Source organism: Alexandromys fortis, unplaced genomic scaffold, assembly GCF_014885135.2.
Source record: "Alexandromys fortis isolate MF-2015 unplaced genomic scaffold, M_Fortis_MF-2015_v1.1 scaffold_225, whole genome shotgun sequence".
In the NCBI taxonomy this organism is placed as follows: domain Eukaryota; kingdom Metazoa; phylum Chordata; class Mammalia; order Rodentia; family Cricetidae; genus Alexandromys; species Alexandromys fortis.
In genome coordinates, this window is record NW_026068119.1 from 1,249,158 (window position 1) to 1,276,251 (window position 27,094).

The following is a 27,094-nucleotide window of genomic DNA, read 5'->3' on the forward strand; positions in this document are numbered from 1 at the left end:
TTGAGACAGGGTTTCTCTGTGGTTTTGGAGCCTGTCCTGGAACTAGCTCTTGTAGACCAGGTTGGTCTCGAACTCACAGAGATCCGCCTGCCTCTGCCTCCCAAGTGCTTACTTTATTTATTTAAAATGAAATTTTTTCAAGACATGGTTTCTCCATGTACCTTTGGAGCCTGACCGGGAACTAGCTCTGTAGACCAGGCTGACCTTGAATTCATTGAGATCAAGCCTGCCACCTCTGCTTCCCAAGTGCTGGGATTAAAGTGTGCAACCACCACTACCAGGCTAAATTAATTTATTTTTATTTCATTGCATTCATGTTTTGCCTGTGTGTATGTCTGTGTGAAGCTGTCAGATCCCCTGAAACAGGAGTTACAGGCAGTTATGAGCTGCCATGTTGGTGCTGGGAATTGAACCCAGGTCCTTTAGAAGAGCAGCCAGTTTTCTTAACCACTGAGCCATCTCCCTGGCCCCAATTTTCTTTAGTGTTTATGAAAGTCTGCAGATCTATTCTCAGACCTAGTAAAGTGAATTACCTTTATGTCAAATTTCCATTCTTCATTTTAAGTTTTGAGATGTGGTACTTATATTTCTCAGGCTGGTGTCCACCTTGCTGTATAGACAAGGATGACTTGAACTTCTGATATTCCTGCCTCCACCTCCTTACCTCTTGCTTCTACTCTAGTATTCAAGATCCTAGGTGACATTTGAGAGTCCCCATCTATGTTTTTGTGTCCTAGAGTTGTATAGGGACCAGGACCTTGAATTTCACTTGAATGTCATCATTTGGACTTTAATTTCTGATTTGTGTGTCTACATGGAGCTGAAGTGGCCTTTGCTGTCTGCTGAGCTTCACTGTCATGCCCCCGAAGTAGAACAAGTTAGAAAAGACAAATTACTAGACATTGATTTATTGATTTATTTAGTGATTTACTTAAAGCCCTGCTTGTAATGCCTATTTGCCAAACATGACTTCAATTGCTACCTGGAACAGAATGACCTGGAGAAATAGCTGAAACCAATGGGTCATTGCCCTTAACAAACTGCTGACTGCCACAAAGGCTTCTGTAAATTCTGCTTGCTTGCCTATCCCACCTTGTGGTTTTAGAGTATAAAACGAGAATATAAATTAGACCCAGCATTGAAGCCTTTCAGGAGCTATGCTGGCTTTACTCTATTGATAATCTCTCTTCTACTCTCATTGGTAACAGTGTGCTTATTCCAGAAAGATTCCTGCAACGCTCTCATTGTACCTCTCATCTCTGGAGTGCTGTTGGCCTATTGTGTGTTTGTTCCTCAGTAGAGACTCACATCTGCATGATTAGCCAAATGTCCTCATCTCTCTCTCTTGTGCCTCTCTGTGTTAGGACCCAGGAGCCTAGGTGAAAGGCAACTAACTACATCTGGGCCTTCATGCACTACTGTAGCCTGCTCATCCAGAGACAGACAGTGTTGTAGCCCCTATTCTAGTGCAGCTGCAAACACCTAAGGTGACAGTTGACTGTCCCACCTACAAGTTCCTGATTTCAATCAGTGTAGGCATACAGAGATTCTATGTTAGTTGAACTCCCCAGATTAGGCCATGAATCTCAGCACCAGAACTAAGGTAATGTACTGGAGAAATTGCTTAGTGTTTAGGTGTGCTTGCTGATCTTGCAAAGGACCTGCGTTTGGTTCTCAGCAACAATATCAGGCAGCTCACAGCTCCAGGGCATTTGACACCCTCTTCTAACCTCCATGTGCATGTACAGATACATACACATAAATAAAAAATATATATTTAAAAATAACTAAGGTGATGGATGACTCTCTTCAGCATATCTGTCATTTTTCCCATGTGGGCTCCTATAGCTGAGCTGACCCTTAATTCATGGGAATCTCAAACCTCCCATCAATTGACTGTGCTCACCTGGTCCCTCATGATTGTGCTTCTGTGTAGGCATTCAGAGCTGAAGTGACCTGTGAATATGTTTACTGAGGATCACATGCCTCTTACCCATTGTAGGTTCATGGAGCTTACAGCTGAATGTTCTCATCAGGACTCTCATCTCTGTCCCTCATATAATACCAAGAGGTAAGGTAACAGCAGAGTGTCCTCACTAGAGCCTTGGCTTCTGTTCCAGTGCATGTGTGTGTGTGATCTGATTGGTCTCCTCAGTCCTTCCTCCTGCTCACTCACAGTCACTTTCATGTCCCTTCTGTACTTTAGACTGCCTGTGCTGCCCCTGTATAGGAACCTCTGCTTCAGAGATGCTATACCAGCAGATGCCCTACTTGTCTTGCAGTCTGCTCTGCTACATCTTTGCAGTCTATAAAAGGGTTTGCAACAGTACTTCTAAGCACAAAGGGCCTCCGTATGGTCAGGACCATCTTGTGTCATTGCCTGCTTTCCCTTTCCCCAAGCTTTAATACTATCCTCAGGCAAACATTAGGCAAAACCCAGCACTACCCATCAAAGTGGTTGAGGATTTAAAGTGCTCTTTCCCAGGAGCAGGCATGGGGCTGGTGCCCCTTGGTGTTATGTGGAGGAAGGTGTAGGGGAGTCTTTAGGGAAATCTGGGCAAGATTCTGCCATTTTGGGGTTGACAGACTTTATTTACATCATCACTAGCCTTTTGTAAATCCTTGTCCACTCATTGTAGTCACATGGCTGCTGTACTTTATCATGGGGTTAAAGAGAAACTGTGGTTCTTTGTCTAAGCATGGTGGTCAGAATGATAACCATGAGAGTCATAGAAATGACTGGAGGTGGTATTGAGGTTTCACTTGTACTTTGTGCCCTGTCCCCAAGAAGGTATTCTTGCTATATCTACTTGCTTTCTCATGGGCTGTGTAGTAAAAGTGGTGAGGCTAGTCTGGAAAACCTCTTACAGCTCAGCTTATCTCACAGCTTTGAGCCTCTAAGGACAATGGGGGCAGTTTTGACTTGCTGGTAGACACATTTGCACTGTATGTATTGTTGCTCTCAGACCCAACCTCAATGGCACCATCAGCTCACCCTTCTCAGCCTTTGCTGTGATTCCTGCTCCAGAAGACCACAGGCACCAGAAGGATGTAGGATGGAAGCCCTCCCTGTGCTAAAGTCTGGCCTCTAGCCCTGTCCATGGAGTCCTGCTGCCTGCTCTGGAGGATCTTTGCTAGAAGTCTAACTGTCATACCTGCAAAGAATGAAAGTATTCTATAGGCTAACCATGTGCACTCCCTTAATCCCAGCACTCAGGAGGCAGAGGCAGGTGGATCTCTGTGAGTTTGAGGCCAGCCTGGTCTACATAGCAAGTTTCAGGATAGCAGCGGCTACACAGTGAGACCTCCCTCCCCCATGTGTGTGTGTGTGTGTGTGAAAGAGAGAAAGAGAGAGAGAGAGAGAGAGAGAGAGAGAGAGAGAGAGAGAGAGAGAGAGAGAATATTCTAAAGAGACATTTGTGTCCCCTCTTTTGGCTACTAGACTGAAACAAGGCACCCAGGGAATAGGAATTTCCCCCAGGAATCTCATGCTGGGAAAAAAAAAAAGGCTAAATTCCAGTGTCAGCCAGTGGGAGATCTTGTCTCCAGAGAAAGCTTATCAGACAACCTTGCAGGATGAGACTGAAACCCAGACAATGATGATGCATCAGTAATGAGTGGACTTACACCTTGGCCGAGACTGCTTATGTGTGCCTTCAATTTAAACATTAACCTCATGTCAGGACCCTAAATATGGACTTTGCAAGGAGGTCACTAGATCTGTTTGTCCCTCTTTTCAATGTGGCCACATTGAATAAACCTTTTTCATTATTAACCTGGCTCTTTTAATTGACTTACTGAGATGGATGCCTGAGCCTGTCTCATTAGGGCTGCCAGGGGCACAGGCTCAGACTCTAAGGTAAATAACAAGAAGGACTTTTAAGAGTTTGTGATTTGTTGCCGGATGATGGTGGCACATGCCTTTAATCCCAGTACTCAGGAGGGCAGAGGCAGGAGGATCTCTGTGAGTTTGGGGCTAGCCTGGTCTACAAAGTGAGTTCCAGGACAGCCAGGGCTGTTATACAGAGGAACCCTGTCTGAAAAAAAAGAAAGGAAAAAGAAGTCTGATTTGTCTCTCTTATCAAGTGTCTTTCCCCACTATTTGGTATACAGGTGAAGCCTCTCCTCTCACAATCTGGAGGTACCACTTCTACTTAAAGCAGGGAATGCAGTTAACACTCCAGTATGGTGGTAGGTAGAGGTGCTGCTCTGACAAACTTAGAAAGGCCCACATCTCCTTTGCCTTTGTGTGAATTGCCTATCGTGTCAGATTGTGATGTTGAACTCCCAGCAATGGGATGAGATGTGATCATTGCCTATATCAGGGTTAAAAGACAGGACATGTGTGTTCTCTAGTCCAACTTGGGTTCTGTCACACTCTTTTTTCAAAAAGAAATTATTTGTTGAGATTGTGCGGCACCACGATTACTCTTCTCAACAGTGCCATATGCCACCTTAGTGAACAGGCAAGAACAAACTTGCCAATGTTCAAGTTTCTTTTCCCTTTATCTATTTTTTTTCTTGCAGGCTTCTGGGAAGGGGCCTCAGCTCATCCTTTTGGTCTGAGGCCCTGCCTGCCATCCTCACCCTAACCACACTATATTGTCATCCTGTATAGGAAAGCAGGGCATCTAGTTCTCAATAGCAGGCTAGTGAGAGGTCTTGAAGGTTCAAACAAGCAGCTCTGGATAGCTGGTGATAGACACATGCCTGTAGTCTCAGCAATATGGGAAGCGGAGGCAGGATTGCTTGAGCTCAGACTGCTTAATATAGCAAGAACACCATCTGAAAACAAAGTTGCCTTCCCAACTGGGGGACAGAGGGGCCAAGCCCATTTTTTTTTGTAATTAGCCTCCTTCTGAGTGCTTGAGGGCCTCCTAGTCCTGGAACAGTAGGTCCTGCATGGTCTAGATACATGATTTTAGCTCGCTGCCAGGATAACTTGTGCCTCAACTGCCCATTTTCTGGGCCACTGGTTTGCTTACTGTATAGATCCTCTGCCCTTTCTTTGATCATTGGTCTTGTCACACTTATTAGAACTAAGGCCATGAATATAAGGGTAATGGTGGTGGTGCTTCCTACTATATCCCCAGGACTCAACTTAGAGCAGGGCTCAATAGGTTGCCACACTCAGGGCCATTGTCTTTGTTGGGAGCATAGGTGATGTATTGAACCAAATTGCTGCTTACCAGACAAAAGGGTACCTGTAGGTGTAGTTACCTGATATCATACCAGAGTAAGATGGGCATACATCCTAATGTGACAGGTACCCTAAGAGGCAAAAGCTAGACAGTCACAAACCAGGAATTTCTGGAATCCTCTGAAACTGATAAATAGAAGGGTCTTCCCTAGAGCCTCCCAAGGGAGCACTGCCTCATACTTTGATTTTGGGTTTCTGGCATCCAGCAGGATGACACTGAACTTCCACTTTTGGAAGCGCCTTATGGTTATTGGAGGAAGGTAACTGGCAGATCAAACAAGCTCAGATTCTGGCTCTTTAGCTGCTGCTTAGGCTAGAAGCCTGGTAAAGTAACACTTCTATTCCCTTTTCCTTTCTTTTAATGTCACTCATAAAACTTATAAATTCATCAACTCTCTTTCCTAAATATTGGGTGTGGCAGGGACAGGGTGTGGGTAAAGCTAGCTACTTTGCTAATATACATGAATGATAAAGTGGGAGAGATATTTATGTAGAAGGTAAAAAGCAAGGGTGATTTGCCCTTGTACTTCAGGCTAGTCTCAATGAGGAACATCCATGGAGTGGTGCCAAGTGATAGAAGGGAACAGATATAAGGGAGAAGTTAGAAAGACTGAAGGTCAGACCCAGGCTCCTGCCTGAACCACTGTGGGACACCTCAGAAGTAACGATGATGAGAGGCAGGAAAGGAGGGGAAGCATGGAGCAGGTGGTGGGGTAGAAATTCAGAGGGTAACATGGCGTGATGGCCTAATCTTGGTCATCAACTCGACTACATCTGTTATTAACTAAATCCAAGAAGCTGGGTATATTACTGAGAGATTTTTCTTGGTTAGATTATTTGAGGTGGAAGACCCACTCAAAATCCAGATCATTTGTGGTCAGAAAACCCACCCTAAATCCGGTCATATCTCCTGGTGGCACCCCACATAGAAGGACATGGACAAAGGATACTTGCTTTTTGCCTGCCTGCTCTCACTCTTGCTGGCAAGTTAAACTTTCTTATTTACAAGCCATTTATTTCTTTGCTGGTGTTAGAACCCACTTCTTTAGGATTCCAACCTAGACTGAAAACTGGGACTCCAGCATGAGATTGGGGCTGTTGAGATATCCAGTCTCACAGACTGAACAGCTACAGGATCCTTGGCCTTTCTATCAGAAAACAGCATTGTTGGACTACTTGAACTGCAACTTGTGAGCAACTCAAATACATATATTTTAATCGATTCTGTTCCTTTATAGAACACTAATGATCCTGGATGGTGGAGCAGAAATGACAAAGGGGACAGGTAAAACTGTTTGAAGATTTAATGGCAAGGTTGGGGTAGGGAAATCCTAGCTGCTACTTCTGCCTTCCTTTGGTGAGAAGGCTGCCTGTGGGTGGGATGAGAACAACCATGGGGTATGGAGTTGGTTAGGGGATATCTAGGGCCCCGAAATGTTGCTAGGCAGTATGAGGTCTTTTCCAGCTGGTAAGGAGGAATGTTAAGTGACCATGGGCAGATCCTCTCACATGGGTATTCTTGACCACTTCCTTCAAGTTTTGAGGAGTTTGCCCATAGACACTAGGGAGTGTGGTATGGTCATTATCCCTCTGAGGCTCAAGGCTCTTCCCCCATTGTTTCTAACTCCTATCTTGAAGAGTCTAGGGACAGACTGATAGACTGTTCTTCCTTTTGCAGGGGCTGGAGTAAGGGGAGGAGATGATTCAGGTCTTGTGGAGAGACGGGTGGCTCAGATAGGGCCAATGGTGGCTCTGAAAGCATTACAGTGAGTTTTGAACACTTGGTGGCTGAGGAATGTAGCTGGGCTCGGTGGTGGTGGCAGTGGCAGCAGCAGCAGTGATGGCGGTGGCAGGGGCGGCAGCAGCATAGGATAGAGAGTGGTGGCCTGAGCCCAGGGACTGGAATGTTTGGCTAAGGTCTATGGTCCCAAAGTCCTTCCAATATAGGGCTAGGTGATAGGAAGGACAGACACAGAGGGGTGGTCAAAAGGGGCAGAGTGCCGATGGTGTACGTTCCCAAGGCTCAGAGCTTGTGAGGGTTCACCCACTTGTAGGTGCCCTCATACTGGAAGCCCACTCTCTTCATCAGTTCATCTGCCTCTGTGGGGCCACGGCTGGGAGGCAAAGGGAAACATGAGTGACCCTTTTCCTTGCTAATTCCCACTGTCCTGCTTCATTTGGCTTGGCTCCCTTAGCTCCCATCCTTCCCTTACCTGCCATAAACATAGGGAATGGGCTGGGGCTTCTCTCGATCAATCTTGTGCAGCAGTGGTGTGAAGATCCGCCAGGCTTCCCTGAGTTCATCACTGAAGGGATACAGTGTATGATGGAGCAGAGACACATAGGGAGGGAGGGAGAAGAGGCCACCTCTCTTGCCTGAGTGTATTAGACTTTGGGGAGGGGTTTCCTCACCTGCGGACAAAGTGCATCTGACTCCCACAGAAGACATCCAGGATGAGGCGTTCATAGGCATCAGGGAGCTTCACATTCTGCAGGGTTGGGGAAGGGGGAATGTTGCTGATGCCACTGTATTTGGCCACCCATGGCCTCCCTTAGGGCCTTGCCCAGATGGTCCTCCCTGTGGGAACCTTGTATCTGTTGCCATAGGTCAAGTCCAGCTCTGATTCCTCAGGGTTGAAGAACATGCCAGGCTTCTTGGTCATCATCTTGGTGTATACAGCCTCATTGGGCTGCACACGGATCACCAGCTCGTTACGCTTGCACTGCTGGTGGAAGATGTCGCCTGCCACATCGCGGAACTGCAGTCTCACCTCAGCCTTACGCTCATTCAGAGCTTTGCCACAGCGCAGGATGAACGGTACCCCTACAGGGCAGGGCTGGCCTCAGGGACTGGCTTTCCTACAGTCTTGTGCTGTGTGTGTGTGTGTGTGTATGTGTGTTTGAGGGGGGGGAGGGGGAGAAAGGGAGAGAGAGGGGGAGATCACTGTGCCTGTGCAAATGTGTGAATGTGTATATGAGGGATAAGTATGGCTAGGGTAGTGTTCCACTTGTGCCAGCCCTCCTCTCCAGCATCCCTTACCACTTAGCACCATGTATCTGACCATGCTAGTAAGTGTATCTTTGAGGGTACATCAAGCACCACTTTTCTGGGTCCTAGAGGTGTCACCTACCATCCCACCGCTCGTTCTCCACATAGAGGACAGCTGCTGCAAAGGTGGCAGTGGTGGACCCACGGGGCACTGTGGGATCATCTAAGTACCCATTGGTCGCTTCTCCTTCTCCATTGGGGTTCCCCACATACTGGCCAAGGACAACATTGTTGGTCTCCACCTCTGAGATACATTTCAACACTTTGACCTGGGAGACAAACCAATGCAGAATGGGCCCCTCAGTTGTAGGGAAATGGACATGAGCCCAGTGCCTTGTCATAGAGTGGCCTGCCATGGGATATAACTTCTGGGGACCTGGTGGACATGCCTCTCTACCTACCTTCTCATCACGGACATCATCTGAATCTGTGGAGGCAGGCTTTTCCATGGCCACCAGACACAACATCTGTAGGAGGTGGTTCTGCATAACATCCCTAGTATCAGAAGAAGCAGATACTCTGGTCAAGTGCCACTTCCAGCATGGGAACAAATGGATGACCAAGTTCTAGGGGCACTAGGGTTACTAAACAAGGCTTTCTAGTGACAAGCTGGAAAACCTTGCTTCTTTATCTGTAGTGTCTTACACGTCTAAGGCAAGGAAGTAGACACTGACCTTGAGGTTTAGCTGAATGGGTTAAATACTAGCCCTTAGGGGATGAGGTTTAACTGAGTTAGGGAGGGATATGGGTTCTTACCTGATGATCCCAAATTCATCAAAGTAGCCTCCACGACCCTCAGTACCAAAGGGCTCTTTAAATGTGAGTATCACACAGGCAATGTTGTCTCGGTTCCAGATAGGACCAAAGATCCTGTTGGCAAATCTGTAGGAGGTACAGGAGAGAGGCTAGCATGGGAGACATTATGGAAGAGCCCATCTACCCTTGGGATTCTACAGTATAGTAGTTGCATCTGAGGCAAGCTAGAGTCTAGTACCCTGGCTGGCATCTTTGAAGAATCTGTTTTTGGGGCAGTGGGGCAGGAGGGGTTCCTCACATTGCCACCCTTGCCCTGGTCCTTTTCCACCCTGTCCCCTTTGCACCTCAGCACCATGAGATTCTGGACCATCTCCTTGCCCAGGTAGTGGTCAATGCGGTAGATCTGGTCCTCACGGAACAGAGAGGAGATGTGGTTCGACAGCTGGTTGGAGCTCTGCAGGTCTCTCCCGAAGGGCTTCTCCACTATGATGCGGTTCCAGCCTCTGCCGGGAGCCCCCAGTCATGTTATTTCCCAAACCTTTCCCCAGGAATAAGCCCAGGGCCATGTCACTCTGACCCTTACCCCAGGGAGCAGGGCTTTCATCCACATTGTATTCTCAGGTGACCCAGGGAAGCTCTGCTGACTGCTACTGATTCTTACCCTGCACTGACTGTCTTAGAAGCCTTCCTGCCAACATGCTGAGGACTGGATCAGTTTCTGGGTTTTGCTCCCCTTGGTGCTAGTGTAGCATGACTGGGTGGCTTTGTTTCCTCTTTCCCCATGTTAGATCCTCAGGGGGTCAGAAGTAGCCCAGCAGCCAACAGAAAAGTAGGCAGATAGGACATCAAGGACACAGCTTCCTTACTAGTTTTACTTTAATTAGTTTGGGATAGGATCTCATGTATCTAAGGCTAGCCTAGAACTTGCTATGAAGTCAAGGATGACCTTAGACTCCTGATTCTCCTGTCTCCATTTCCTAAGAGCTGGGATCACAGGCATGTGCCATTATGTCTGGCTACCCTCATTGGTCTTATTTATTTATTTACTGTATACAAGTACTCTGTCTTCATGTACATCTTCACGCCAGAAGAGGGCATCGGATCTTATATAACAGATGTGAGCCACCACGTGGCTGCTGGGAATTGAACTCAAGATCTCTGAAAGAGCAATCAGTGCTCTTAACCACTGAGTCTCTTTCTAGACACTGGTTTTATATTCTTGAGATGAAGTCATGCAATGTTACTCAGGTTGGCTTGAAACTCTTGGGTAGTCTGCATCATCCCTTGAGTACCTGGGACTATAGTCATGGCTCAGTGCAACTGACTTCTATTGGTTTTATTTAGTTTCTAAAGTAACTTTTTTTTCTTTTTGAGACAGGCTCTTAATATAAAGACTAGGCTAACTTTAAGTTCACTATGTAGTTCATGCTAGCCTTGACTACATAGTGATCCTCCTGTATCCTGACTACTGGGATTACAAGTGTGTACCAGTAGTATACCTTCCTTAAATTTTTGTGTTGTTCTTTGAGACAGTTTCATTCTGAATTTCAGATTAGTCTTGAACTACAAGTACTCCTCTTGCCTAAGTCTCCACAGTGCTGGGATTATAATGTGTGAGTCACCTTGCCCAGATTTTCATTGATTTTAAAAGAACAGGTTCTTTTCTTTGCAGCTCATAACAGAGTACTAAAGTTTTCTAAATTCAAAATCAGGAGCAAGAGAAAGACGGTATTTAGTGTGCAGTAGTCTGCTGGGGATTCTGAAACACACCCACACCCACACCCACACGCACGCACGCACGCACGTGGTGGGGAGAAATACCGCATAGTAGCTGTTCTGTGTAGCAACACTGTCATCTAGTGGTCATGGTGGGAACTGTTGCTAGAAGCTGCCCAGTTAAGTATATGTGGTAATAAAAGGCTGTTAGAAAAATCCAGTACTTATAGCTTGTTCCTTTTTTTGGAATGCTAATCCATCTAGACAGCAAACAGGAGGCATTCAGCTTTTCAGCTTGCTTAGACTGGCTTGACCTGAGTAGCAGAAGCAAAAGCAAACAAACAGAAACAAGGAGAGAAAGATAGGCCTTACGTCTGACTCATGCAGGTCTCTTGAATGTTCTTGGTGACAGCTTCATAGACTGTGGGGGGCAAGGCCAGGTAGAATAGGCGGTTGGCCTGCATCCCCTGGGGCAGGGCATTCATATGGCTATTGAGGTGCTTGTAGGAGGCTGGATCATCATACTGGCCAGCCACATAGGAGTTACGGGAAAAGAACTCCTCCAGCTTGGGTTTTTCTTCTGGGGTGGCCTGGGAGAGACAGACAAATGTCAGCTCTGCTTCTCTCAGAGTCTACACTTGTTCTGCCCGAAAGGAGTGAAGCATCTCATTTTTCTACAATGTCTTACTCCACAGCTAAGTTGGGTTTCCCTTGAGTCAACTGTCCTGACTCCACAAGTACAAGAGTTTCCTTCATCCATCTTGCTAACTTTGTACACCCATGGGGAAGAAGTTGAGGCATACAGCAGGAATACTACTGTATGCTGGTGGTGCAAATCACTGGTATAGTTTACATATCCTCAGGGTCCTCATGCCTAGAACCGAAATCTGATTTCAGGAAACTATGACCTGAGAGAAAAGAATGTTGGAAGGATGTCTCTTCAAAATTATGAGCAGCAAACCATAGGTGCTGAGAAAATGCCAACATGGCTCATTTACCAGCTGCTGGCCTGACCCAATGTGGCACCAGAGGACAGCAGGATAGAACCAGAGAGGCTGGGTCATAGTGGAGCTGGGAAACAGATCTTGAGTGTTCTGGGTGGCCCTGTTTCTCAGTCAGGTGAGAAGTGGGAAAGGAAGTTTTGCTTATGATAGGAATGGGACATGTCTCCTCACGGGCTGCCTTGAGCTAGTCTTGCTGTGGGTTAGGCTCTGGTATACTCCAATGTCACTCACTTTAAAGAAGGGCTCACTCTGCTTGCGGATGTCATCCACTGTGAGACGGGAACGGGCATAGCCCACAATGAAGGTGTCTTCGGGTAGAAGGCCATCCCGGAACAGCCACCTGAGGGTACGTACAATAAGACTGTTTTCAGGCTGGGTAGGGAAGGACAAGGCCTGTCCCTAGTAGAGGTTTTTTTGGGGCGTAGTGTAGACATATACCTACCAGATGGTGGGATAGATCTTCTTCTTGGCCAGGTCACCCTGCAGCAGAGGAAACGTGGTCAGAAAGAACTGACATGACCTTGATCATTCCCTACCACTGGTGATCTGGGTCCTCATTTAGGGTTACCACTCAGCTACAAATAGATCTACTATGCCCCCATATATCATCAGAGGAACTCAGAGAGTCAAGCCTGCCCCAGCCTTGTAGCAATACAGGTGAATAGATAGATGAGTCTGCCGGGTTCAAAATGAAAACCCAGACATTGAGTTCATTAGAACTTAAGGATGATAAAGGCAGCACATTCAACAAAAATAAAACCTGTGAGATATTACAGATGTCACATTAGCATAAAAGAGGCTACAAAGTAATTAGATGGGCATTCAATTAATGAAGTTAGAAAAATGACAGCAAGCCGGGCTTCATGATGCAGTGAGGTCTTCTCAATATAAAGACCAGATTTGATGGCATACAACTTTCCAACATATAGGGAGAAATTGTTCCAAAAGTTCTCCTCCAAATCAGAATTTTAAGACAATAAAAAAATTTATAAGGAAGAAATGAAAAAAAATACAATAAAAAATTGGACCAGGGATGATGCTCAGTGATTTTGGAGAAGGTGCAGATTCTCATTTCTATCTCTGAACTAAAAAACAAACAAACTGAAATAGAATAGAAAACTAATAAAAGAGTGCTAGAGGATGGGGAGGAGAGCTGTGAATTGCTGTCTTCTGAATATGACATAGCTGTGGCACACATGAAGAAGTCACAGCAGCTGTGGTTGCTTGTACAATATTTGTACAAGATCAAGCCAGTCAACATGCCTATATGGAGTGTGTGAGTGTGTGTGGCGGGGAGGGTTCATAAGCTCCTACCCCTAGGTTAGGATCTACTGGCAGCTGATGGTTGCTGGGGAGTTTAATTTTTCTTCATGGGTGTGGCTTCTGGTTGCTTAAGGAGTGGATGATGAAACACTAATTGCATTTAGTGGGTTATAAAAAAAGAAAAGTTGGGAGGGTGAGGGGGAAGGGGGTCCAGAAGGAGTTAGAGGGAGAATGGAGGGTGGATATACTTTAAATATTTTATATACATGTATGAAATTCTCAAAGAATAAATTAAGAACTATTAAAAAACCAAACCAAAGTAAAACCAACTTCCCCAAGCACCAAATCAAACAACAACAAACACAAAACAAACAAAAAAGGAAAACTGGGCTTGGTGGCATAGGTCTGTAATCCTGGTATTTGTGTGGTTGGAGCAGGAGGATCAGGACTTCAAAGCTAGCCTGAGGTATATACCATAAGACCCTATCCCTGTCTCAAAAAACAAAAACCAAAACAACAACACAACCAACAAAAATCCAAACCAAACCACCACAACAAAACCAACCAAAACCTTACAATTTAGAATGATAGAGAATTATTGTTATTGTTATTATTATTATTATTAATTTTGGTTTTTCGAGACAGGGTTTCTCTGTGTAACAACCCGGTCTGTCCTGGAACTCACTGTGTAGACCAGGCTGACCTTAAACTCACAGAGATCCACCTGCTTCTGTCCCCTAAGTGCTGGGATTAAGATGTGTGTCACCACTGCCCAGCTTTATTATTATTTTTTGAGACAGGGTTTTGCCATGTAACCCCGGTTGTTCTTCCCCCAAATCAGGGTTTCTTTGTGTAGCCCTGGCTGTCCTGGGGCAAATTTTGTAGACCAGGCTGGCCTTGGATTCAGAAATCTCCCAGTGCTGGGATTAAAGATAGGTGCTACCTTGCCCTGTCCTATTGGTCTTAAATTTAGTATGTAGTCCTGGCTAGCCTCAAACTCTTGTTTTAGCCTTCTTTGTACTGGGATTACAAACATGTGCCACCATGCTCAGCAAGAGGGAGAAATGTCTGGAAAAAAATTCAACCTACCAAATAATGGAGCAAAGGCAATGACTACAAAGACAACCCCTGACCTGGATAGCATTGCCAGTGGCTTCTATCAAAATCAAGGAAGTGAGAATTTGAGTCTGAAGCAAATTTCCCCTGAGGACAAAAGAAAAGGGGAGTATTCCTAAAGCTAAGTTGAGAACCTTAGTTCTACAACTTGATGACAAAGGCAGATGCAAAAGTCTTTCTACTTATTGATTGATTTTTTTTTTTTTTGAGACAAGGTCTCTCTACATAGCCCTGGTTGTCCTGGAACTCACTATGTAGACCAGGACCCAAGTAAGTCTGGATCCCCAGAACCTATGTGAAAAGCTGGGCAGGGAAGTGCGCATCTGTGACCCTAGAGCTGAGGGGTGGGGACAGCAGATTCTTGAAGCTCAATGCCAGCTAGCCAAACAGATATTTGAGTTTGAGGCCAGCCTGATCTACAGAGTGAGTTCTAGGATAGCCAGAGCTATTATACGGAGAAACTGTTTCACACAAACAAACAAACAACCTCACCCCCAAACTCCCAAACCAAAGCAAACAAAAAGCCCCCCCCCCGAGAGAAATTAAATGAAAAATTGTAAAAAGTCATTGTGTGTTCATGTGTGTGTTTGTAGTGCTGGTGATTAAACTCGGGGACTCAATCATGCTAGACAAGTACTCAACTACTGAGCTATAGTCCCTATCTTGGCTAGTTTTTATGTCAACTTGACACAAGCTAGAGTCATTAGAAAAGAGGGAGCAGGGAGCCTTAATTGAGAACATGCTTCCATAAGATCAGTCTATAGGTAAGCCTGTGGGACATTTTCTTTGTGATTGATTTAAAGGGCCCAGCCCATTGTTGGTAGGCCACCTCTGGGCTAGTAGTTCTGGATCCTATACGAGATTAGGCGGAGCAAGCCATGAGGAGCAAGCCAGTAAGCAGCACCTCTCCATAGCCTCTGCATCAGTTCCTGCCTCCAGGTTTCTATCCTGTTTGAGTTCCTGTCCTGACTTCCTTCAGTGATGGACTATGATATGGAAGTGTAAATAAACCCTTTCCTCCCCAGCTTTCATGGTGGTTTATCACAGCAATAGTAACTCTAACTAGGATAGTCCTAGATCTTTATTTATTTATTTATTTATTTATTTATTTATTTATTTATTTATTTTTTGAGATAGGCTTCTACTGCTTAGCCCTGGTTGACTTTGCTATGTAGAACAGGCTGGCCTCAATTTCACAGAAATTTACCTGCCTCTACCTCCAGGGAGTAAAGGCATGTACCACCATGCCTATCTAAAACATTTCTTGAGACAATAACTTACTCAGGTTGGCCTGGAAGTTACTCTGTAGTCCATGTTGGATTTGAATGCTGTCCCAGAGTTCTGAGTAGCTGGGATTTGAGGTCTGCACAATTAGGCCTTTGGAGAAATCTTCACCTAATTCTGTGTAATGATTTAACTATAGCAACTCTGTTAAGTTCAACAAATGCAGATAAAGGGGTCTAGAAAAAATTCTATTTAAAAAATATTTTTATCAAAGAGGGAAGGGATCGCTTTAATCTGATTTTGGACATCTATCAAACACCCTAAGAACACCATACACGATGGGGTATTGGTTACTTTTCTTGTTGCTGTGACGAAATACCTGACAGAAAGTAACTAGAGGGATGAAGAGTTCATTCAGGCTCACAGTTTGAGGGTCTAGTTTGTCATGTCAGGGAAGACATGGTGATAGGGGTGTGAAGTACTTTGTGTCAATAGTCAAGAAGCAAAGAGATGAATCTGGATACTCAGCTCACTTTCCTTTGTTTTCCTTTTGTTCAGTCAGGGATACCAACCAATAGGGTGCGCCATGAACATTCATGGTAGGTCTCCCTTCCTCAGTTAAATCTTTCTGTAAATATGATTATCTGGGTGTCTATAAGGAGAATCTAAATGCCTGATATTGCTTCCTTAGTTAGTCTCTAACTAGAAGCCCTTGCTAGTATCATAAGACAAGAAAATGAAAATGGCATAAGGTTTGGAAAAAAGACAAAAACCTGTTATTATTAATGATAGCTATTTATTTAAAAATACCTTAAATCAACCTACAGTGTAATTATTAGAGCTAATGAGGGTTTGGCCAAGTTGCTAGATTAAAAAAAGTGATAGGAGTAGGTAGTTATTTCTTAGGATATAAAGAATAATCATAAGCCAGCACTGTACTGCAGCCTGTAATCATAGTACTCTAGAAGTGGAGGTAGGAGGAGGATAAGGACTTCAGAGTTATCCTTAGATACTTGCATTCAAGGTTTGCACAGAGAGAAGGGAGAGATGAGAGGAGAGTGATGAAAATATGAAAGGCATGTGTGAAACTCTAGGTTCAGTCTCCAGTATTATAAAACAAAGAAAAGAAAGAAGAAAGAGAAATAGGTAGGCAAGCCTGGCATTACAGCCTCAGTGGTAGGGCATGTGTTTAGCATGTGCAGGGCCCTGAGTATAATTCCTACCACCAAAAAGATAAGATGCAGCCCTAGAGATAGTATTTAATAAATTTATCTGTATTCAGAATATCTAAATAGCTTCTATGACACACTATAAAACAATCTAGCTAAAATGGGTAAAGGGTTTGGCCAGATATTTCACCAGAAAGAAAATGAATGGCCATTAAATAATACATGGAAAGTGTTCAAGATCATCAGGTGACAGAAAATACAAATTGAATAAGACACCACTTCATACTCATTAGAATGGTTGTAGTTGATAATAGTTGGATATGTTGGTACATACTTACAAGAACCAGGAGGAACTTCATGAGTAAAAGGCTAGCCCGGGCAACATAGTTCCAGGCAAACCTGAGCTATATGGGACCCCCGTGTCAAACAGAACTCCCTCCCCTGCAAAATCGAACTGTTGGTATGGAACTCACAGACTGTGGGTAGAAATGTGCAATAGTTCAATCTAAAACATTCTGGCAGCCTATCTTATGACCCACCATTACTCTACTAAATGTTACCCTAGAGAAAAAAGCAGGCAGCCAGCCACCCAAAGATCTGTGCAAGAATGGTCATGGCAACTTTAATTTAAAATAGCCTGGACCCGGGTGGTGGTGGCACACACCTTTAATCCCAGTACTCGTGAGACAGAGGCAGGTGAATCTCTGTGAGTTTGAGGCCAGCCCGGTCTACAGATTGAGTTCCAGTACAGCCAGTGTTACACAGAGAAACCCTATCTCAAACAACAACAACAACAACAACGGAGTCCAGAGATGCTCAAATCAACCAGCACACAGATAGAAAAACTGTATATCTGTATTCAGCTACTCAGGAATGAGCTACCATTCCAAACAGTGTTGGCAAATCTCACATACTTTATGCTAGACCACAGAATCTAGACAAAAAAAAAAACTAGCTAGCAAGGGTACCCAAGAATTGTGTGGGGAGACAGAAATGTTCTAGATTAGGCCATTACCAGCACAGCTACCATTTATGCATTATAATGTGTACTCAGAAAAGAGGGTAAAAATTGAGCAAAAGGTAGAGAGGAGGTTTGATATTACTCCTGGGAAGCAATGACTACAAAGAGGGGAATTTGGGAGACTTCTTGGGTACAGATTTTTACTGAAGGTTTTGAAACAGGATCTGGCTATGTAATCTTAATTTGGGACTTGCAAAGTGGCCCAGACTGGCCTTAAACACAAAGCAATCCTTTTGTCTCAGTCTTCTAAGAGCTGTGATTACAGGTGAGTACCAGTACACCTGGCTTTATTTACTTAAAATTGATTGTTGTTGATTTGAGAATGGGTTTCATGTATCCTAGGCTAGCCTGAAACTCATTATGTAGCCAAGGCTGGCCTTGAACTCCTAGTCCTCCTGCTTCCACCTCTCTAGAATTACAGGAGTATACCACCATATATTTTATATTGTTTTAAGCAAGAGCTTTGCTATGTTGCTCAGGCTAGTCTTCTCTGAAGTGAATCTCCTGCTTCAGCCTCCTAAGTGGTAGGACTTCAGATGATAATTCTGTTTCTTTTTTAATTTAAATAATTATTTTATTTTTAATTCTGTGTATGTGTGGTGGCATGTGCACATTAGTACAGGCACTTATAGAAGGCAGAAGAGGACACAGGATCCCCTGGACTGGGAGTTATAGGGAGTTGCTAACTGCCTGTTGTGGGTGCTAGGAACCAAACTTGGATTTGAGCAAAAGTAGCAAGTACACTTAACCAATGAGTTATCTTTCCAGCCTATTTCTTAATGTGGGAGAAATTTACAAGGGTGTGCCAAGTTTGTGAAATGTTGCCCAGCTGCACCCTTAAGGTCTGTGTTCTTTTTGATGTATATTTTTAATAAAGATTATAATCATCTTGGGGTAAAAATAGAGTTCAGTGGTAAAGTATTTAGCAAGCATGAGGTAGTGGGTTTGATCCCTAGCACTGCAAAACTAACAAACCAAACAGCACCCCACAAAAAAACACTATAAATTTTTAAAATATTTATTTATTATGTATACAATATTCTGTCTGTGTGTATGCCTGCAAGCCTGAAGAGGGCACCAGACCCCATTACAGATGGTTGTGAGCCACCATGTGGTTGCTGGGAATTGAACTCAGGACCTTTGGAAGAGCAGGCAATGCTCTTAACCTCTGAGCCATCTCTCCAGCCCCTAGCCTTTTATTTTTTTCAGTGCCACGGATCTAACCCAGAGTCATGGGCATGCTAGGTAAATTTTAGTTAAGTTCTAAGCCACTCTTAGTTTTTTAAATTTTTTTTGAATTTTATTTTATGAATTGACGTGTTGTGTGGGGTGTGTACACATCTGCACATGCCACGGAGTGCATGCAGAGATTAGAGGGCAAGTTGAGGGAGTTGGTTCTTTCCCTTCCATCTGGGTTTCAGAGATCAAATTTGGGTTACTGGTCTTGGCAAGAGGTACCTATAGCCACTGAGCCATCTCACTGGCTCTGTCCTCAGTTTTTTGAGACAAGGTCTTGAATGTAGTTCAGGCTGACCTTGTCCTATTGATCTTATCTCTGCTTCCATAGTGCCAAGATTACTGGTTTAAAACACTGCACTCGGATGGTTATTTTGTTCATTTCTTTTTGTTTTCATACAGGTTGTTTCTGTACTGTAGCTTAGTTTAACTTAGAATTTACTATGTAATCTAGGCTGGACTAGAATTTTGGTAATCCTCAGAAATCAGTCTTCTGAGTGATGAGATTACAGGTCTGAGTTACCAGGGCTGATTCTTCAGCTGGGCACTTAAAATTTTTTATTGTGTGCATGTATGATATGTGTATATGTGGGTGTTTGCATGTTTTAATATTGAACTTGGGTCACTGTGCTTGTGCTCTGCTCTCAGGCTAGCATTTGATTCAAATGACTTTACCTGTATGAGATTCTAAACATTTACATCCTGGTTAGGAACTGTTGCTTAGCTTATTTTAGACGTTCTTGGGGGACATTCTGATAGGATTGAAGGCCACGAATAACAGACTCCTCCAGTGCAGGCTCCTTGGCCCCCTACTTATGGTCTCAGTACCACATATCCACATTTACACAAAATGAAGGAAACACGCTACTTACAAGCCCTTGTACTTTTTGTTTATTGTTTTGAGACTGGGTCTCATGAAGCCCAAGTCCTCCCAACCAAAACAACCAACCAACCAACCAAACAAACAAACAAAACCCTCCAAAAAAAAAAAAAAAAAAAAAAACAAGAAAAACCTGGGCATGGTACCACACTCAAGAGCAATTAGTTCTCAACCTTTCTAATGTTGTGACCCTTCAATACAGTTGCTCATGTTGTGGTGACCTCCAACCGTAAAGTTATTTTTGTTGCTACTTCGTAACTATAATTTTGTTACTGTTGTGACCCACAGGTCGAGAACCACAGCTCAAGCATGGTAGGGGGGGATCAGAAGTTAAAGGACATCTTCCATTACAATGCAAGTTTGAGGCCAGCCTGGCTATATGAAATCCTGTTTCAAAAATAACTGCAACAAAACAAAACAAACTACACTGAGAGTATGCAGTTAAAAAAACCAAACAATCATTAAATAAAAGCCTCTACTATGTTTTTCAAGAAACTTTTTTTTTCCTAGTCTTGGGTGTCCTGGCACTCACTCTGTAGACCAGACTGGCCTTAAATTCACAGAGATCTGCCTGTCTCTGCTTCCTGAGTGCTGAGATTAAAGGTGTGTGGCACCATTGTCTGGCTACTTTATTTATTTATTTATTTTATTTTTTATTGAGACAGGGTTTCTCTGTGGTTTTGGAGCCTGTCCTGGAACTAGCTCTTGTAGACCAGGTNTGTGAGCCACCATGTGGTTGCTGGGAATTGAACTCAGGACCTTTGGAAGAGCAGGCAATGCTCTTAACCTCTGAGCCATCTCTCCAGCCCCCTATAAATTTTAATAGATACAAGTTAACTCCTTTTATTTACTAACATTAAGCAGTTGTCACAATAAGCAATTTAAAACAATACCATTACAGAAGTTAATATTATAAAGAACCTAGAAATAAGTTCAATAGAATACATGTGTGGGTTTACAGAGAAAATGATCCAATTGTATTAAAAGATGATCTATTTAAGACCCCATATTCCTCTCTAAGTCAACATGCACACCCAGTTCAATCTCCTATCATAAACAGCCCAACATGCTTTCATTTTGTACCCTTCCAAACAAGGTATAAAAAGGAGGGGCTGAAATGGCTAAGCTCTTGAAGAATAGAGTAGGGCATCTGCCCTTTCATCTCAAACCCTATAATTAGGAACATGGGATGGGTGCAAACCCACACTGCACAGGGTACTGCTACTACACTTGGAGAGGTGAGTAAGTGGCACCAGGAGTGATTTACTGGTCCCATCTGTATCCAAACTCACTCTATAGAAAAAGCAACTCTGAGTGGTAAGGACCTGACTATTTATGTAAATGTAATTTGTTGAAACTTTTATTACAGGGATATCCAATTAAAATTTCAAAACACCACTCTATCTAACAAGGTATCTTGGCACTAATTTCCCAGATGTTTGGTATGAGTTTTCAGATGGAGTTGGTCTAAGTTTAAACAAGCTATCACAGAATACAGCCATAACAATACTCCTTACATGGACCCACTGTTACCTGGAAAGATGCGGGGCTCCATGAACCAGGGACCTTCAGAAAGTGAAGTGAATTGCTGACCCCTTTAGTACAATAACCAATAGGAAAGTTCCTGCCAACACAAGTGAACTAGTATACCACATAACCCATGCTGACTAGCTTTTTAAAATGAAGAGGTAGGGCTGGAGAGGTGGCTTGGTAGTTAAAAGCACTGGCTATTCTTTCAGAGGATCCTGGTTTGATTCCCAGGACCCATATGGTGGCTCACAACCATCTGTCACTCTAGTTTCAGGGGATCTCATGCCCTCTTTTGACCTGACTGCACCAGGCATGCAAGTTGTGCAGACATATATGCAGGCAAGACACCCATATACATAAAATAAATAACACAAAATCAAAACATTAAAGAGGTAATACAACTTTAGATACAAACTTCAAAAATGACTGAGCCAGATATAGTAGTATATACCTGTAATCCTAGTACTTGGGAGGAGAATAACTGAGACAGAATAACAAGTTCAAGTCCAGCCAGGGAAACTCAGTGAGCCTGTTTTAAAAAATGGGGGCAGAGGCTTGTGGGGGAGGCTGAGGCTGAGTGGTAGACTTGCTTAGCATGAAAGAAGCCTTGAAGTATTTCCCCAGTAACATATTAACAAACAAGAGATTGAGCTATGTGGCTGCATTGATGAATTAATTTCTATAGGAAATTGCAATTCTGGATAAGAATGGTTATGGGCACTCAGGGATTTCCAGTGCCTTAAATGTTTGTCTTTAGAGGTTTGCTGAGTGACAGGTCTATGGAAGCAAATGTGTGCAGGTCATTTCCAGGTTCTACTGGGTTCCCAAAACTTCCACAGGGGGCGGTTACCAAACTTTGGCAACCTGTGTTGGCCTGAGGGAGCAATTCCCTCCACTCAGTGCCCACATCTCCCAACTGCTCAGGACTGTGGAGTAGGTTCATATGATACCTGCTATCTTTCCTATAAACTTCTGGGAGTCTGAGCCCAATGGCCACCTTCTAGCCCTATGTTCTACGATGACTTTCTTTAGGAAAATGTCTAAGACTTGTTGCCAGCTGGGCTCCTACTGCTCTAGAGCATCCTCATCTGTCATTCCCTCATGTGATACCTAGCCTGACCACCTGATTGTCCTACTTACTGTCCCCTAAGTCACTTTGCTGGACAAAGCTTTTACCCTGTTGTGCCAGATGGCTGCTCTTACAGGTCCCACAAAGGTCAGCTTAGACAAGCCTCATTCTGGGCCAGATCTCCCCTGAGAATGGTTCTTGGTTCCTTAGGGTACTCTCAATGCCTGCCTCTGGCATCTCCCATCAGTGGGATGTAGGTTACTGCTCATGTTCAGAGGACTTTGTCCTGGCCTCACACACTCCAGAAAGAGCTGACTTGCTGGAAACTAGACACTGAAAGAAACAATGAGAACCCTGGCCTGCAAACCTTTCCTAGCAGGCAGTGTTTGCTCATGATCAAATCCCAACAGACTGGGAGGAATCAGGACAGACTCCAGCCAATGTATTGGTGGTAAGGGACAGGTTTGCTGAGTCACAGTTGCCCCACACCCAGAGCTGTTTGTTCTTGTTCCTTTTGGGATTAACCAGACATAGAACCTGCTCTCCTTGTTTTACCTCGGTTTCTGCAACCGGCAACCTGCCTGGCTTCAAGTCACTCAAGGGAGGTGAGGTAGGACTAAGGACAGTGGGGCCGGCGGGGGGTGGGGGGAGCAGCCATTCTTCTCAGGGATGGGGGTGACCTTGCCTGTCCTGCTGGCTTCATGATTCTTACTGAACTCATCTTAAATAAGGGATATGAGAAGAACTAAAATCTAAACTTACCATGTGTGGGAGTGGGGGCAATTAGAGAGGTAGCTGGAAGTCTCTCATCTTTGCCACCCCCTCACATTGCCCAAGGATCATGGCAGGGGAAGGAGACACCTAGGACGTGTGGTGATTTAGGATAATTAGAGCATGATTAAGATCTCCAGCCAGATAAGGGCAAAGAGACCTGAGTACCAACTGACCTGTGATCAGCTGAGGTTTGACCTCTTGTTTATAAACCCAAATCACACGCAAGGGTTGTTGGGAATGAGGGACCCCCCCCCCCCCCCCCCCCCCCCCCCCCCGCGGGGGGCGGGGTGGGGGCCCCCCCCCCCCCCCCCCCCCCCGCCCCAGCTTCCCAAGGTGGAGTTCTGGGCTGAATCTCCAAGGAGATCAGCTGGCTTCCAGCCGTTGGAATGAAACAGGGGGAAATGTGAGGTAGGTTTTGGCTGGAAAAAAATCTAACAAAAGGCCTTCTTCCTATACTCTGGGGCCCCATGAGTCACCAGGCTTTTGAGAGAATGCCAAGGTCATCATGACACAGCAAGAATATTACCAGTCCAAGGGAGAAGTCAGATCTAAAATGACTCAAGAAGAGGGATGGGCTTGGAATGCCAGGTCACACCTCACACAGGCCTGTCAGCAGGATGGACCCTGACTACCCACAGTCTATGGCTGTCACACGGTCTAGGTGGGGAAACTGATGTATAAAGATGAACCCTGTAGTAAGCACATCTGCCCATGTGGACTCCCGAGGCCCATTCCTTTTCTCTGCATAAGGGGAAAGAACTCCTTTCCAGTCTCACCAAGGTCCTATTGGCTGGGGGAGATGCCCTTTTAGGTCCACAGTTTCTTCCCCCTACTGATCCATAAGGACAGGGTTTACTGGAGTGGGACGGTAAGGATTTTTATTTCCTTCCTTGTTTGGGTGGGGTCTTGAAAAGAGGAGAAGCTACAATGAGGCAGCATAAGAATGCTCCTAGGTAGGAAGCTAGGTACTTGGGTAAAGATTGGGTAAGGAAGGGGAGAAACAAGGGGCAGAGGACGGCTACTTGGGCTCAACTTGCCCTGGTGTGTCCCAGTGTCCTAGGGTTGGGCCTGCCAGTCACTGGATTCCTTTTAGTCTCAAAATCACACTGAGCTTATTCCCAACCTAGAGGACAATTGCCCTCTTATCCTCAACTTGGGACCTGTGTATTGCAGAGGCCTTAGTACATAAGAGCCCATTTGTGACTTTTGCCCCATACAGCTCCCTAAAACCCTGTTGGTTTGTTTGTTCCTAAAATACAGTGTCCCCACAAGGAGGATAGGGACTGAGGCTGTTGTGGATTGCAGGAGACACTTGATTGCTACATTGAATGAATGGAGAACTTGCAGGTCTCCTAGATCAGCTAGCACCTTGCCTGCCTCGTGCATTCAGAATCAAGCAGGAAATACTCTGGAGGCTGTCACAGCACAGGGTCTGTCGGTCTCAGGCCCTCTGAGAGGAACAGAGAGAAACAATGATGCTCTTCAGCAAACCTCTCTTTCTTCCCCACTCCCTTCTTTCTGCTGTAGCTAGCACTTCCCATTTCTACTCTGGAAGCCTTAGTTCTCACTCCCAGAGCAGAGGAGAGTAAAAGGGGAACCATACTGATTGCAGTGAAATGAAGTTGCTCAACTTCAGGCTAAAACTCACATAATCAGCCTTGGATAAAGCTGGCCCTTGTTTGTTAGATGAAAACTACTAAGGCTCAGAGAAATGTAGACATTTGTTCCATGTCACACAACAAGCTATCAATGAGGTGTCTAAGAGTTCAGGTCCTGCAGTTGGAAACCATCTTTGCCGTTTGGGTTATTGTGGCTGCAAGCTTATGAAAGCATGGGTGGGGCAGGGGAAGTCATCCTCAGTTACTTTCTCTTCCAGATGGCCCTTTAGATCGAAGGGCCTAACAGAGTCATATATACTAAGGTTTGTGGTTGATACATGCACACATTGCTCTTTTAAGGGGACTAGGTTGCAGTCAGGACTGAGGGTAGGACTGCTGTACTGTGTGTTCTGACCGGGTACCTCTCTTGGGTCTTAAGAGTTACAGCGAGTCAGGAGACAGTGCCTTGGGGTATCTTTCCCTTGCCCTTTCAGGAGCAGAGCCCTTCTCCTCTGCTTCTGCATTCCTTTTCTAAGTTTTCCCACTCCCAGTTTTGCTCAGAAATACCAGGTTGTCAAAGAACAGGTTTGGCAAAGGGGGTGGCATGTTCTGATTTCCTTTTTTTGGTAGTACTGGAATTGAACTTAGGGCCTCATGCATAAGAGGTCAGTACTTTACCACTGAGCTACAGCCCTAGCCCTTAGTGGGTGGTAATGCTATGTATGAACAAAGAACCATAGAGTTCCTCCAGCATTCAGGGGCCCAGAGCATGGAAGGTGCTGAGCCAGTGGCTACCTTCTCAAGAACACACCAGTTCTGATGAAGTTCTTGCTCAAGATTACACAATAAGTTAATAGTGAAGATGGTCATACGAGGGTGAGCTGATTCCAGGGTTAAAAAGCAAGCAACTGAGTTCAAACTCTGGTCACTGAACATGCCCTCCCGCCACATAGCACATAAGAGGGTGCCCCCAACTGTCCCAGTCTCACTGGGTACCATCAATACCACCCCTCTGACTGGGCTTCTGTTCTTCAGGTTATCCTAACAGAGCACAATGGTAGTTGTTCCAGTTGGACAATTGGAAACCAGGTGGAATTAACAGAAATCTGAAGTAGGTTTTGGAAGATGTGGCAAAGAGGAGGTGTTTGTCTCTAGGGAGCTTCATTCAGTAGAGAGAAAAGAGGCAGAGGCAGGACCTCAGATCCTTTCACTGAAATTGACTGTAACATTTGTCAAATTACAGATTTGGAAAAAAAAAATACTGAAGCGCATTCTCTAATTGCACCTCAGTTTTTTTCCATCCAGGAGGAAGAAGTTCAGCTAGATGGTGCTTTATAACATGGATGCTTCAAGTCTGGTCCACATTCAATTGCTGAGCATAGATTTCTGAAACGCCTTGCAAGTGAGAAATTCAACACAAGTACATGATGTATAGCAGGTACTGCTATGATGATCAAGACACACAGGTGGGAACATATGCCATAAAGTTCAAACTAGTAGAACCTGTGTGGCCCCTTAGCAGTCAGCTGGGAAAGTTGAGGTACACATTTGATTTTTTTTTTCAGACTCCGGGCCTAAGGGGAGACTCACCGATGCACCCATGATGATAAATATGTGTGTTTCAGCTTGGTGGAAAGCATCGCCCTGGTACAACTCTTCCCTCAGGATCCCACACACCTGGGTCCGGCTCAGGGCCACCTGCTCTGCCATGATGTTTCTGGTGGAAGAAAGGCTCATTGATAATGCAGGAGAACAGAAGAGCATTGACAACTTAACCTTATCCAAGGGTCCTATGGGTTCTCACCAAGCTAATGACTGATTACTGACTGAAGCTGCTGACTGGGAATGCTGTGTGTGCTCGCACATGCAGAGTCAGAAACTGCCGCCTCTGGGCTTCAGCCATACCCTCGTATGTTGTCTTCTCTGGGGGCTGTACATTACGAAATCACAATAAGCACTAATGTAATTCAGTTAGTGCATACACTCTGGGAAGCGAGATAAAATCCGGCCAGGGCATCGCACTGTGTCTGGGGCCATCGCACTCTGTCAGAAACACCACAATGAACTGAGCTTGTTTGTGCAGATGATGGAGTTCAGCTCCAGCTCTCTCCTAGCCAAGCTAGGTGATCCCGGAAAGTCCCTTCTCTTCTAAAAGTCTAGTTTTTATGGGCCCAATGCGGGAAAGTGTGGGGTACAAAGGGATAGGTTAAGACCTCGTAGATTTTCTTCCATATCCAAGCATGACAAATAGCGCGAATCAAAGTGACACGCGGCGCACATCCCTCCACCGGTGTGCCATCAGACCACCCCTTTACCTGCGTTTAGTTGATGCTGCCAAACAGGTTCACAGTTCTGGAGTGCACAGCTCGTTTCCGGGGGCTGCTCTTCGCTGGCCCATTTAACGCAGGAGGGCGGGTGCTTTGGCTGAGCTGACCCGCCTCAGGAGAGGCAGAAGGGGAGGAGCTTCCGACTACTTCATCGGTGAGGGA

At 44.9% G+C, this 27,094-nt stretch overlaps 2 protein-coding genes across 5 annotated transcripts in view; one reads left to right on the top strand and one right to left on the bottom strand.

Moving 5' to 3' along the window:
* Positions 1-6,489: 6,489 nt before the first annotated feature.
* Positions 6,490-27,067, bottom strand: G6pd (glucose-6-phosphate dehydrogenase). Its single transcript, XM_050125057.1, has 13 exons — positions 26,921-27,067; positions 26,196-26,322; positions 12,168-12,205; positions 11,957-12,065; positions 11,094-11,311; positions 9,350-9,508; positions 9,006-9,131; positions 8,651-8,744; positions 8,332-8,518; positions 7,789-8,024; positions 7,613-7,689; positions 7,414-7,506; positions 6,490-7,314 (listed from the first exon to the last, which is right to left on the bottom strand). Exons 2-13 carry the CDS (start codon positions 26,313-26,315, stop codon positions 7,224-7,226), a joined length of 1,548 nt encoding a protein of 515 aa, XP_049981014.1. The 5' UTR covers positions 26,316-26,322; positions 26,921-27,067; the 3' UTR covers positions 6,490-7,223.
* The window catches only part of Ikbkg (inhibitor of nuclear factor kappa B kinase regulatory subunit gamma), a 36,706-nt gene continuing 35,940 nt past the window's right edge, over positions 26,329-27,094 (top strand). For all 4 annotated transcript variants that reach the window (XM_050125058.1, XM_050125060.1, XM_050125061.1 and 1 more), the window contains exon 1: positions 26,329-26,514. In XM_050125058.1, coding sequence (XP_049981015.1) covers positions 26,470-26,514 — 45 coding nt within the window. In that variant the 5' untranslated portion in view covers positions 26,329-26,469. The remainder of the gene's footprint in view (positions 26,515-27,094) is intronic.

Bases quoted from the DNA above. Each gene is read 5' to 3' on its own strand.
- G6pd (XM_050125057.1), bottom strand. From the start codon at position 26,315: ATGGCAGAGCAGGTGGCCCTGAGCCGGACCCAGGTGTGTGGGATCCTG. The intron at 11,312-11,956 runs GTGAGTGACATT...TGTCTCTCCCAG, and splicing joins AGAGTGAGCCCTTCTTTAAA to GCCACCCCAGAAGAAAAACC. The intron at 8,519-8,650 runs GTAGGTAGAGAG...TTTGTCTCCCAG, and splicing joins ATGATGTCCGTGATGAGAAG to GTCAAAGTGTTGAAATGTAT.